The sequence below is a fragment of the Hemitrygon akajei genome, chromosome 4 (assembly GCF_048418815.1).
Source record: "Hemitrygon akajei chromosome 4, sHemAka1.3, whole genome shotgun sequence".
Lineage (NCBI taxonomy): Eukaryota > Metazoa > Chordata > Chondrichthyes > Myliobatiformes > Dasyatidae > Hemitrygon > Hemitrygon akajei.
The window spans coordinates 28803511-28817152 of NC_133127.1; the positions used below are offsets into that span (position 1 = coordinate 28803511).

The following is a 13642-nucleotide window of genomic DNA, read 5'->3' on the forward strand; positions in this document are numbered from 1 at the left end:
GTCGAAGGGTCTGTAGTGTGCTGTAGGTTTTCTATGTTTCTATTAATATTTAAATAGGGATGCAAAGAAAACAAATATATTCCAATTTGATTTCTCTACCCAAACGGCTTTGCTGGATCTGTACAATCTGTTTCATGTACCTTCAGATGTACTTGTTACACTAAAACTGAAATGTTGCAATGTTTAATGAGTTGCCTAGCTTTCACTTTTATTCAACAGCTTACTGCTTCAAGAACAAGTAGGAGTGTAAATATGATCACTATATTCTGAAAGGATTAAATTGGGATCCAAAATGGATTTACAAGGATATGATTAAAGAAATTAAAGGAAAGTGCTGTGAGTGAGTTTACTTACCAAAGCTTTACCTGTAACTCTCTTGCTCAAGAACAATGCTGTTACTTTCTGAACCTATGAACAGACTTTGAGAATTAAAAGATTCTAGGTATCTACAAGAACAAATCAAAGGATCAACCAACTCATTACTAAAATATTATTTAATACCTAAGTGGATGACCTCATCTTCCACACGTCACTTGCCATAGTTGTTATTCAACTCCGAAATCAATGGAAATCAAGTGCCAAAATAATGAGCACAGACAATTGATCAAATGGTCTCCTCGTGTTATGGCTTGGAATAGATCAGCCAAATCATGCATTTGTTTATTGCATCTGCTTCACTTGCGATTTCGGAGGAACTTTCTAACCGACCACTTGAAATCACTCATCAAAACGGCATCTAGAACCAGGGACCTTGGCTGGAATGAAATGCATTTAAAGGCACAACCATTTTTTTTTAAAACAGCATGTTGATATATTGTGTAAAAATCACATTGTTGTACAAATATTGCCCAACCATCTGAACAATTCTATTAACTTGAAATTTTCAGACTTCAACTTTGATGCTCTGCATTTAAACCACAGAACTAGTAAAATGTACAAAGCAAACAAAACCCACACAAACATTCAACATAGCAGTTATGTCCTGAGTAATCAAAGTTACTGAAATACCAACGATTGGGATTTCATCTACTTTGAAAGTTTTATAGCAGTTTTACAAAATAGTTCAACTAGAATAGTCTCCAAATTTTACAGCCAAAGAAACAAGGCCATTCTCCACTGGTACACCAACCAAAAAACTTGCACTCAATTTCAGCAATGTTTTAAAACAAAAAGTGGATGAAAATTAGTCAAGCTGAACCAAACAACACAGAATGGGGATGAGTCTGAACTTGCAATCAACTGTGTAATAACATAGCAAAAAGTTTATTTCTCTAATAATGCAATTTGTTTGCATAGTGTATTGCCTACATTGTTAAGGAAACCCACACATCAGTAAAAGCTGCAGTACAGCACAGTGAATGCCAATTAGAATTCTCATCCATGCACTTGTGTATTTCCCAACAAACATTTCTTGCAGCATAAAGGCAAAAAAATCAATTAGGAAGTACTTTGCTCAAAGGAGTCCTGGGTTTGTAAATGTGCCAGACAAGTTAATATCTCCACAAGACTGGCAAAATAATTTTTACCAGCTCAAGTGGAAAATATTACAGCAGCACTATGTGAAATGTGCCTCAGTCTGTAAATAATTGGTTCTGTGAATCTGATTCCTGGTGGGGTTTCGACTTATCTGTGTTTCAGATTATTAACTCCTGCTAAACATGAAACATTTCTCCAAATGTTAAGTACAAAATTAACACAATTCACATTAACAGAAAGATCAAATATCATGAACTTTTGGATGTCTTCCATTTAGAACTCTGTAGATATCCAGATACAGACAAACATGTAAACTATATTAATGGTGAACTGCTGTAGAAGAGCTAAATCCACTATGACAATGAAGATTAAAACCTCTGATCTCAGGCCTGAGTTTACTTGTTTTAGCACTAATAATATCTGGATATTTTGTTTTCCAACTAGACATGAGACATCTAAATAGGATGTTGCCAACTATGCCAGGCTACAGCTAATGATCTTCAATAGGGAAGACTAGACTTTCTTCTATTGCTTCCCTGGTCTTCTGTGGGAAACCACAAATAAGTATTCCTCACACAATTCCAAGATGACTACAGAGCCATGAGAATAAATATAGGGTGGGTAGAGCAAAACTAGTTTGGAATTGTTTAATTGGGAGCCTAAAAATGTTTACTTGTTAGCATTATTAGATATAATTTGAAACAACATCCTTGCTGCGTAGTTTTACAAATTATACCAGATAAAGTACAGGTTCACATCTCCTAATTTAGCCAGTGGAACAAAGATGCTGTATTGCCTCCTCGAATAAATCAGTTTCTGGAAGTTGGTGTCAGCAATAGAGTCCAGATTTGATGTCCAGCTCTGGACATCACCCTTGGGTCTTCAGCAGGCTGGACTCGTGAGCTCTTAACATCGCAACAGCATCTTTCACTGCGTGGTAGATAATATTCTTCACCTGTGTATGAAAAAATAAATCACAGTATTGTGATTAGAAACAAGTTATACTGCTCCTTAAAGCAAAAAACATTGCAAGTAATAAATGAGTTGGCATCAACCCTTGCCCATCACAGGCCAAGCTCTCCCCACCAATGAACACATTTACAAAGAACGCTGCCATTAGAAAGCAGCAGCTATCATCAAGGACCTTCCACCACCCAGGCCATGCTCCCATCTTGCTTCTGCCATCGGGAAGAGGTACAAGAGCCTTAGGACCTGCACCACCAGGTTCAGGAACAGTTATTTCCCCTCAACATCAGGTTTTTGAACCAGAGAGGATAATGTCACTCATGCTACCTCTGAGATGGTTCCGCAACCACTTTCACTACAATTCATGTTCTTGCTATTTATTGCTTATTTTTTGTTTCTATTTGCATAGTTTGTTGTCTTTTACATATGCTTGTTTGCCCGTCTTTGTTGTGTGCATTTTTACATTGACTCTTCTGGGTTTCTGTGAGATTCATTTTCTTGTGGGTATACACAGTAACTACATAGTATATAGTGACGTACATGTACTCTGATCTTTGAACTAAGATTTTCATTGATTCTATTGACTTTATTCTACTTTAAATGCTTGCAATAAAATGAATCAGAGCAGTAAATGGTGACCTATGTACTTTGATAATAAATTTACTTTGAAGTATCGTTTGTTCAAATTGCTTGAAAGATGGAATCTTAAGACATTACTGACCAAAATTTTTAAGTTGAAAGGGTGTAACCACATTCATTTAAGCACCAGTCTTTACATTACAAAGTGTTTTTCTTAATGATTTTTGAATTTTAAATTTCTTCACAACATTACTCACCAGTAATGCAATGGCTGAGGTTCATAAAATATTAATTGCCCTTACTACTGACTAATATCCCCTGTAATTTCCAGTCTAGGGGAATTGTGACAATGGGTGAGAGGATGACAGAGTGAGGAGTTTCCATTGTGATGAAGTATTTGGATTATCCATATTCATAACTAACACAATTTCCTCATCTGAAGATTACATACATGCTATTCACTGTCTTCCCACCCCAAATATTTTCCTTATTCATTTTATTTCTGCAAAAGACTGAACTTTATCAACAATGCCATGACGCAAGTTCACATGGCTCTCCTCTTTCCCATCTACAACAACTTGAAAGGATATTATTCAATTGCACAATTAGCTATGAATGAGCTGTATTTCATTGTAGTGCAGAAACTAACAGTGGTTTCCAGAAAGGCATTGACTTGAACAGTAAGATCACAATGTGGATAGAGTGAATTCAGATACCTGGAGTTTATCCTCATGGTTGGTGTGCGTGTTAGACAGGTGTCGAAATTCCTGCGTGAGCCGGAAACAGTGTTTGACGTGCTCAGTGGAAACAAAATCCTCTGCAACTTTGATACAACTGTACAAGTTGTGAACCTGTAGCAAGCATCAGAATACTTAGTTAGCCTATTAAGAACAGAACAGTATGGGCCCTTCGGCTCATGATGTTGTGCCCACCTTTTAAAATGCTCCATGATCAAGCTAACCCTTCCCTCCCACGCAGAGTGGATCACACTTGGAGATCTCACTGTTCCTCCACACTAACAATCCTGCTTAGTACTCTATGTTCATGTTCAACCTTTCAAAGTGTATCACTTCACACTTGATTGAACTCTGCCACTTCTCAGCCCAGCTTTGCATCCCATCAATGTCCCGTTGACAACCTTTTATAACTATCCACAGTACCCCAACTTTTGTGTCATCCTTAAACTTACTGCTCCACCCTTGTACTTCCTCATCCAACTCAATTGTAGAAATCACAAAGAGCAGTGGTCCCAGAACAGATCCCTGCAGAAAGCCACTGGTCACAGACCTCTAGGTAGAATACACTCCACCTACTACCACCGTCTTTCTTCTGTGGACAAGCCAGTTCTGAATCCATGCAGCCAAGTTTCCCTGGATCCCATGCCTCCTGACTTTTTGAATGAGACTACCACTGGGAACCTTATCAAACACCTTAAAAAAAATATGTCTCATCCACTGCTCTACCTTCAAATTATTTTGTCACTTCCTTGAAAAAGCTAAGCAGACCTGCTGCTCACAGCACCATGCTGATTATCCCTAATCAGACTCTACTTCTTCAAATCCTGTCTCTAAGAAACCTCTCCAATAGTTTGCCCATCACTGATGTACCCACCATGGGGAAACTTGTTGAACGCCTTACTAAAACTCATATAACACCACATCCACTGCTCGACATTCAGTGTACTTTGTCATTTCCTCAAAGAATTCAATCAGGCTCGTGAGGCATGACCTGCCCCACACAAAGCCATGCTGACAATCCCCATTAATAGACACCGAAAAATACAAACTTCCACCTGGAAAGTCCACAGGGACAGCATGACAGATATCAAATCTTTCTTTCTCCACTCCACAGTGCTCCTCCCACCCTACTCATCCTGAAGGCAGCAATCCCAGAGGACCCGTTTACAACAGAGAGGACAACTACTTTCCACATCGACAACCTCTACCACCTAGAAGAGCTCAGAGGGTCTATTTCAGCTAAAATTAGCACAACACTTTACATACAGGTGAGCTGGGTTCAATTACTGCGTTGTATGTTCTCCCCCGACCACTTCCTCCAGGTGCTCTGATTTCCTCCCACAGTCCAAAGACATACTGGTTGGTAGGTTAATTGGCAATTGTAAATTGTCCCATGATTCAGCTAGGATTAAATCGGGGGGGGGGGGGGGGGGGGATTGCTGAGTGACGTGGCTCGAAAGGCCGGAAGGGCACATTCCACGCTGTATCTCAATAAATAAACTAATTCCTGCTTTTCCCCCAACGTCCACATCTTAAGATTGGACCACTCTACATGGAAAGGACAGTAAAACAGGATTCTAAATTTTTGGCACTGCTGAGACATTCCTTCCAAATCTCAGGTACAGGGTGACGTATACAAAGGGAACCAATGCCCATGTTGTTTTATTTTCTTGCCAGGTTGGGTTAGGGGTTCTACCTTAGGGGGGACTATTGCAGCCGAACAAGCCATGCTACTTCACCTCAGGAGATAGATGATCACCCAGCAGACCCAGGTTCCTGATCACTCATTCCCAAGTTACAGCAACCTCCCAGACACACTGGAGCATCACATACGCTACAGGATCTGCCAAGAGAGGCCTGAAAACAGTAACCATTTTATCTGCCAATCCCATTCACGCACAAGTATGCTGTAGACACAGATCAGGCCTCATTTCAGTTAGAGTGTTGAGAGAAATAGAAAAGACACAGCATACCAATCCAAGTAATGACGGAGTGACGCATAAATACATTTAGCCACAGATCGGACGCACTGAACACCAACCTGGTGAGGAGCACCGGCGGGTATGAAGACCACATCGCCGAGGTACTGCACAATAGCCCAACCCTGAACTCCATATTCCTGATAGAGCCTCTTGCGCAGGGTCCTATCTAGGTACCAGCTTTGGTCATGAATGGGATCGTGGTCCGGAGGATTTTCCTGACCTTGCTCTTCTCCAACCTGAAAATGTGCACAGTGTAAGTAACATTCAGAGCTTGGATTATTCACAGCTAGGTTTATCTGCTACAAAGAGTGTGTGTAAATAATTTTATTTCCAAACATCAGATACAACTAAATCGAGTGTAGTAATTTTATCTATTCAATTTTTAAAAATCTAGTTCAATACAGGGAATTCTACTAGCGAGTCAAGTCTGAAGTAATAACCATAAGTTCAAGAATGATTTTAAGCATCCTCAGGCTGTAGGGAAGGTGGGAATGGGGGAGGGAGAGAGAACTGTGAAAGACTGTCGGATCTGTGATTCCTCTGGTATTGTGCAGATCCGCACATTGAGTGGAATAGTATTATTTTGTTTTTTATCATCTGTTTTTATTTCTGCATTGTAAACTTTACATAATTCTAATAAAATGATTTCTTGTGGCCTTTAACACATGTATAATGCTTCCTTTGCAAAAACCTTGTCCTGCTGAATCAGAAAAGAACACTGAATGAATTTTATGATGTTATTGGTTCAAGGAGGCTGGATAAAATGAACAAAATGAACAGCTTTGAAACATCCTGAGGTCAGGGTTTAAATGCAATGCCTGCTAAACTGTCTAAAATGGTAAACTGTAAATTCAAAGAAGCAGGTGATCGGTGTTTGGCAGGAGACTGAACAGCAAGTGAGGAGAAAGAAGAAAACAAAGCAACATCAAACCACACAGAACAGCAGGTACGGTGATTCCAGCAGTAGGTGCATGTGCTCCAGTTACCTTCTTCAGCAGATCTCGGATCTTCTCCGCATCCTTGGCAGAGTAAATGTGCCACAGAGCACCGGGCCTTTCACTGGATTCTGTGAAGCGTTTTATTGTTAACTCATCCACATCCCCCTCCTCCATGGTCTTCAGAATTTCTGTGAAGAGATAAATAATAAAAGTGGGGCAAGAGAATGACCAGAGGTAATTCACAACATTTCTATTTTAGTTTTATTCAGTTATGAAATGAAAATAGCGCTCAAACACATCAACCAATTACACATCCTTATACATGTCACAACCATGCAAGTCTGATGTGATGGGTTTGCCCTAAGAACAGGACTGCTGAAGGGTTTTGGCCCAAAACATCGACTGTACTCTTTTCCTAGATGCTGCCTGGTCTGCTGAGTTCCTCCAGCATTTTGTGTGTGTTGCTCAAATTTACAGCATCTGCAGATTTTCTCTTGTTTGAGCCTGAACTAATATCAGATTCACTGGTTCTTCCCGAATTTTAAACTAAAGCAAAGAAAATTGCAGAGCTGCATTTGAAAGCAAATTATTACGACAACCTGCATTTTTTTTTTAAGGTGGCACCGGGCTGCAATGCCCATTAGGTTTATGGCTCAGGCTTAGCTTCTTAAGGTTTGTAAGGATGGTTTTTGGGGACAATGTAGGAAATTAGGGGTAGGAATAGGGATGAGGGGAGTGCTAGGTCAGGGGCAGTAAATGAAGAGTACAGGGAAGGAAGTTAGAGTGCTCCGAGGTCTGTGGGGTCACAAGAATGAGGGTTGGCAATCCTCAAGGTCAACGGGAACGGGGGTCCAAGGTAGGCTAGTCTTGGGATTGGAGGCCCATAATAGGCAAGTCTTGGGGTTGAAGCCCAGAGGTCAGCGAGTCCAGATGTCAAAGACTGGAAGTCCAAGCCCCAAGGTCGGGGAGTCCCAGGTCACAAACTGGAAGGTGGAGGCGGCCTGCCCTAGGTCAGGGACCCAGTTGTGTGTGCAGGTGGGTGCTTGTTAGGCTGTTGCTGTTTGTTACATGTTGGCTGCATGTTACTTCTGCTGAACATCGTGGGCACACTATGTTGGTGCCGGAATGTGTGACGACACTTGCCTAGCTCTTCCCCAGAACGTGTTGGTTGTTAATGCACTTTACTGTGTTTATTTTGGGAGTGGGGATGCTACAAGTGAGATGAATGTCAAAAACCATGCAATCTCAGACTAATACAGTACTGAACTTTAAAGCACTAGCTTAGGAGTACTGAATCACCAGGTACTCACCCTCTTCATGATTCGGCTGGCCGCTGGGGATCCCAACATAGACCATAACGTTAGCAGCATCGGAGACATCCAGGTGAAGGTTTGTTGTCCCAACCTTCCTGTCCTCTGCTGATAACAGACCTAAACAACACACAACAGAACTACTTGCAGCAGGAACTTCCACATCTGCAAATTCTTCTGCACTTCAGACACAAAATTTTGGGACAAAAGGTTTAGGGTAGCACAGCAGTGTGTGCCTCTGTGTCAGGAGATTTGTGTATGGACATATGTATAAATACACATACATACAGATACAAGCGTATATATCTTTATAGACTTTTGCATAGTATTGTATTTGTCAACACGGAGCAGTGAGCAAGCTTTGAAAAATCAGGCGGAAGCATAGGATGTTGAGAATGGCGAGCGAGTTACGGGAGGGGTATGGGACAGGTGGCAGAGAAGGAGTGCCAGGGTTGGGCCGTTGCATGGGTGCAGACACACCATACTCTTGAGACTCCAGGCAAGATCATTTGATTCCAAAACAATTGATTCATTGATCATTCTAGAATGTCTCTCTGGTGTTTCCCATTCCCTCCCCTCTTCCCCAACCATGATTCCCCTCTCCCTGCACCCTTCCCACTCGCACTCCACAATAGAGACCCATATCAGAATCAGGTTTATTATCACTCACACACAGAATGTCTAAATAAATAAAACACAGTCCACTTACCATAAGCATTGTACATTTTTGGTCCCAAATCAGGTCTCACAAAGAAGTCTGGCAGCCTGGAAGCCAGGTTCAACTTGCCATCTCTCTTGGTGTATTCAGGCAGAGGTAGGTTATTCATCAGGTCCTCAAACCTGAAGGAGCAGTGCAGAGCAGAAGAGACCATTGATTGATCTTGGACCCATGCTCAAAACTACATAGATCTTGGAGTTCTTAGTGTGACAATTCACTGCGTCCAATATCATATTTCAATAGTAACATACCTGTAGTACAGTATAACCAATTCTTTGACAAGCAACCCACACAAAATGCTGGAGGAACTCAGCAGTTCAGGGAGCATCTATAGATGGAAATTCATGAGCACTGGCCCAAAATATTAGGCCATGCTCTCCTCTCTCAACTACTATCAGGAAGGAGGTACAGGAGCCTTGGCTCCCACACCACCAGTTTCAGGAACAGTTATTACCCTACAACCATCAGGTTCCTGAACCAGTGTGGATAACTTCACTCACCTCAACGTTGGACTGATTTCACAACGTACAGACACACTTCAAAGGATGCAACTACTCATTCTCAGTAATACTTAAACTTTATTTGCACTGTCTTCTTGTGCTCATTGGATGTTTGTCAGACTTTATGTATAGTTTTCATAAATCCTATTGCATTTATTTTCTTTAAATGCCTGCAATAAAATGAATCTCAAGGCAGTATATGGTGACATATACTTTGATAATAAACTTACTGTGAACTTTGGACTATTTATTCCCCTTCATAGATGCTGCCAGATGTGCTGAGTTCCTCCAGCATTTTGTGTGTGTTGCTGAAGATTTCCAGCATCTGCAGAATCTGTGTCTTTGGCAAGCACACCTTTAGCTGATGGAAGTGCATACCTCGAAAGCATCATATCTCTGAAGTCCTCTCCTGGAGGCCAGTCCTTCAGTTTCAAAGCCATCGGTTCCTTCTCTTTTGTCGCAAGCCGACCTTAAGAAGAGAAAAAAATGTCACAGTTAAACATCTTGAAATAAAGACCTTAAATGTGAAAGATGCAGCCAGCCTTACATTACATACACCAGTAGCCACTTTATTAGGTACACCTGCTCACTTAATGCAAATATTTAATCAGTCAATCATGTGGCAGCAACTCAGTGCATAAAAGCATGCAGACATGGTTCAGAGGTTCAGTTGTTGTTCAGACCAAACATCAGAATGGGGAAGAAAAGTGATCTAAATGATTATGACTGTGGAATGACTATTGGTGCCAGACAGGGTAGTGTGAGTATCTCAAACTGCACTGATTTCCTGGCGATTATTATTATTATTAATTTATACACAACAGTCTCTAGAATTTACAGAGAATGTTGTGAAACATCCAGTGAGCAGCAGTCCTGTGGATGAAAACACCTTGTTAATGAGAGAGGTCACAGCAGAATGGCCAGACTGATTCTAGTAGACAGGAAAGCAACAGTAACTCAAATAACCTCACGTTACAACTGTGGTTGCGGAAGTGCATCTCTGAATCCATAAGTCAAATCTTGAAGTGGGTGGGCTACTGCAGAAGACCACCAACATGTACTCAGTGGCCACTTTATTAGATACAAAGGTACCTAGTCAAGTGTCCACTGAGTGTAGAATGCAATAATCTTCATTCCATTGTAACTAGCCACTGGGTTAGTCATTGATGACTCTCTCAAAGTTAAGAAGCATCCCAAGACAACTAGCTAACAGGTACAAGGTGATGGGAAAGGATACCTGCAGTGAATATCCTGAACCAGCAACAGGATATTCCAGGCATCCACTTGTAAGGTACCGCTGATCAAGAAAATTTGAAGCAAATCAGAAAATGTTGGAACAACATGCAGAAAATGCTGGGAGGAAAAGTTAACATTGTTTTGTTTTTCTGACCACTCTCTCTGCAGTAATTTTTATTCCTGTCCACTTACTTCACTCACGCAAATTACAGCATCTACACGGAAAATTATCTGATGGAACACGGGTGGGGAGCAAGGATTCTCCAGGACCCAGCTCTCATTACCACCTCCTCATCCAGCATCTTCCACTGCTTTTCTAGCCAACCACCTGGGGTTTTTGATTTTATCTAGAGAAACAGCACAGTAACTGGTGCTTCTGGCCCTACAAACCTGCGCCGACTAACTAACCTATTAACTCATACATCTTTGGAATGTGGGAAGAGACTGGAGGAAACCCATGCGGTTACGGGGAGAATGTACAAACTCCTTGTAGATAGCCGCGGGACGTGGGACAGGTAGCAGAGATGTGCCAGGGCAGCAGGGTGACACAGGTACAGACAAACCCAGCCCCAAGTCACCCAGCAAGATCATTTGATTCCAAGTAATTAGTTTTTGATCATTACAGAAAGTCTCCCTGATGCTTCCTGCACCCTCCCCTCTCCCTGCACCCCTCCCACTCTTAGTCTACGACAGAGACCCATATCAGAATCAGATTTATCATCACTCACATATATCATGAAATTTGTTTTCTTTTTGTGGCAGCAGTAGTGTGTACATAAAATTACTACAGCACTGTGTAAAGGTCTGAGGGACAATAGCTATAAGTGCCTAAGACTTTTGCACAGTACTGTATGTGGAACAAGCTGCCAGAGGACGTGGCTCAGACAGGTACAACAGTATGATTTAAGCTGCACTGGATAGGCACGTGCAGGGGTTTTGAGGGACACAGTCTGAATGAAGAGGATTGGGACTAGTTTGGTGGCCAACACGGTCAGCGTAGACTAGCTGGGTCAAAGGGCACTGTGGCAGAGGCAGTAAATACAGGAGAATATAAAATATTCAGGGTAATTACCACTGTAGCAGTGCAGGTGTAACCTCATTACTGCATGAGTATGCATATACGTTACCAACACGACTGGACCCCACTTTCCTCAGGCATCCAAAGACGCGCTGACAGGTGAGAAGAACTTGAAAATCCAAGAGAGATGCTGGGCACGCGAGAGAGAACCGATCACAGGGAATTTATGCCAGCGACCCAGCTACACTTCCTGCTGCTGTCTGTAAGGAGTTTGGACGTTCTCCCCTTGCCACGTGGGTTTCCTCTGGGTGCTCTGCTTTCCCGAGACAAACAGGTCAATTGGTCACATGGGCGTAACTGGGCAGCAGGGGGTCGTTCAGCCGGGAGTGCTGCATCTCTCAATGAAAATAAATGAATGGGACACTTTGGTTTGCATGGCGTTAGGTCAAAGGCTCTGCTTTCCCTGTTGTATAATTCCATGTGCAAAATAGATGGGTTACTCGAGAGCTGTCACAGAGCTTGAAAGGCTGAGTGGACCCCTTTTACGTCATATTAAAACATTCCCAGATGATAATCCTCCCACTGCACAACCCATCATCACAGGTTGTGAACAGTTAATACATATTCTTGGAGAATCCACCCGACCTGCTGGATGCCTCCAAGGTTCAATTTAATGTCAACGAATGTGTACTTAAAATCCTTACTCTTCATCTTGGGTTTCCAAGTGCTTGCTCCATGACATGGTACCGGGCCAGAATCTGCCAGCAACTCTTGGCCAAGCTCTCTTCTACATCATCACAAACAGAGCTTTCAGCTGGGGCTGAACAGACTGGCCATTCAGATGAAGTTTGACCCAACACAACTGACTGCCCCGTTTTCCTCTGCAGGATCTCTTCTGTCAAAGTCAAAGAACTGTTTACACTGTCTGTCATTTCATTGTTGTCTTTATATCGTCAGCCTGTCACAATCCAGAGACTGTATCTCAAATGCACTTGGTCAGCTGGAAAGGGCTTTTCAGAAAATATAAGAAAACTTACGCGAGAGGTCTTCAAATCCATCCCAGAAGTCTCGGATTTTTGCACCAGCGATAATAGTGTTGGTTCTACAGTCGACCAGGTCTGCATCTTGCTCCCCGAACTCTTCCCCAAAGGCCTCAGGTTTCCACAGCTCCTCTCGGAGCTTTGTGTGGACACCGGATACAATTACTGGCTAAACAAGGGCAAGAAATAAAGACAGAGGAATAAGAAGCTGTTCAAAGGAATAAAGTCGGTGGAGCAGTGAACAGGGCAAATAATTCATAGCACAGTTGGTACTCACGCTGCCTACAACAAGCTTATATAACGCTTTTAACAAACTTCTAATATTGCTTCACAGGAGAATTATAAGACAGGGAGCATTAGGGCAAGTGGTGAAATGCCTGGTTAAAGAGGAGTTAATCAAGACAAAGATTAAAAGGCCCAAGCAGCTGGGTAAAACCGTGGCAACTAGATTTCAGCAGGGGTTGGCCACACAACAGGACAGATTCAAGAATTTTACCGATGACTAACTCAGATGTATAACTGGATCACTAAAATGAAGAAATAAAACAATCAAACAGGCTGACAACGTTAAGAGTTTGATAGTGAGGATGGTAAAGGAATGAGGACTGAGTCAGGAAGTCATGAAGCAGCTGTACAAAACTGGAGTACGTGCACAGCTCTGGTCACACCATTACAGGAGGGATTTGGAGATCCTGAGGTGCAGAAGAGGTTCGCCAGGATTGTGCCTTGAATACAGTGTTTAGCAAGAAGCTGGACAACCTTTGGTTGCTTTCTACTCGATAAAACCACAGCAATTGGCAAGTGGTTTTACATGGCTACACGTACCAAGGTGCTGTGAAAAACTACTTGGCATGCACATGCCATCCATACAGATCATTTCACAGTACAGGACATGGGAGGCAGTACAATTACTGGAGTACAGTACCGGGGGTGGGGGGGGGGGGGGGGGGGTAGTACAATGACTGAATACAGAATGAGGCAGAGACAGGGGTTCCCAACCTTCTTTATGTCAAGGACCCCAGGTTGGGAACCCCTGGTCAGAGCGTGAGAATCATCTCAGTGTAGAAATGTCAAATGCTAGAGGACAAGCAATTCAGGTGAGAGGGGGAAAGCTTAAAGGAGATGTACTGGGGAGGTGTTTT

At 42.3% G+C, this 13642-nt stretch overlaps 1 protein-coding gene across 2 annotated transcripts in view; it reads right to left on the reverse strand.

The window, feature by feature from the left end:
* Nucleotides 1–479: 479 nt before the first annotated feature.
* Nucleotides 480–13642, reverse strand: part of LOC140726181 (lysine-specific demethylase 3A-like) — an 85069-nt gene continuing 71906 nt past the window's right edge. For both annotated transcript variants that reach the window (XM_073042196.1, XM_073042194.1), the window contains exons 18-25: nucleotides 12498–12669; nucleotides 9585–9675; nucleotides 8698–8828; nucleotides 7989–8108; nucleotides 6727–6866; nucleotides 5800–5976; nucleotides 3738–3872; nucleotides 480–2431 (exon numbers count right to left, since the gene is read on the reverse strand). In XM_073042196.1, coding sequence (XP_072898297.1) covers nucleotides 2345–2431; nucleotides 3738–3872; nucleotides 5800–5976; nucleotides 6727–6866; nucleotides 7989–8108; nucleotides 8698–8828; nucleotides 9585–9675; nucleotides 12498–12669 — 1053 coding nt within the window. In that variant the 3' untranslated portion in view covers nucleotides 480–2344. The remainder of the gene's footprint in view (nucleotides 2432–3737; nucleotides 3873–5799; nucleotides 5977–6726; nucleotides 6867–7988; nucleotides 8109–8697; nucleotides 8829–9584; nucleotides 9676–12497; nucleotides 12670–13642) is intronic.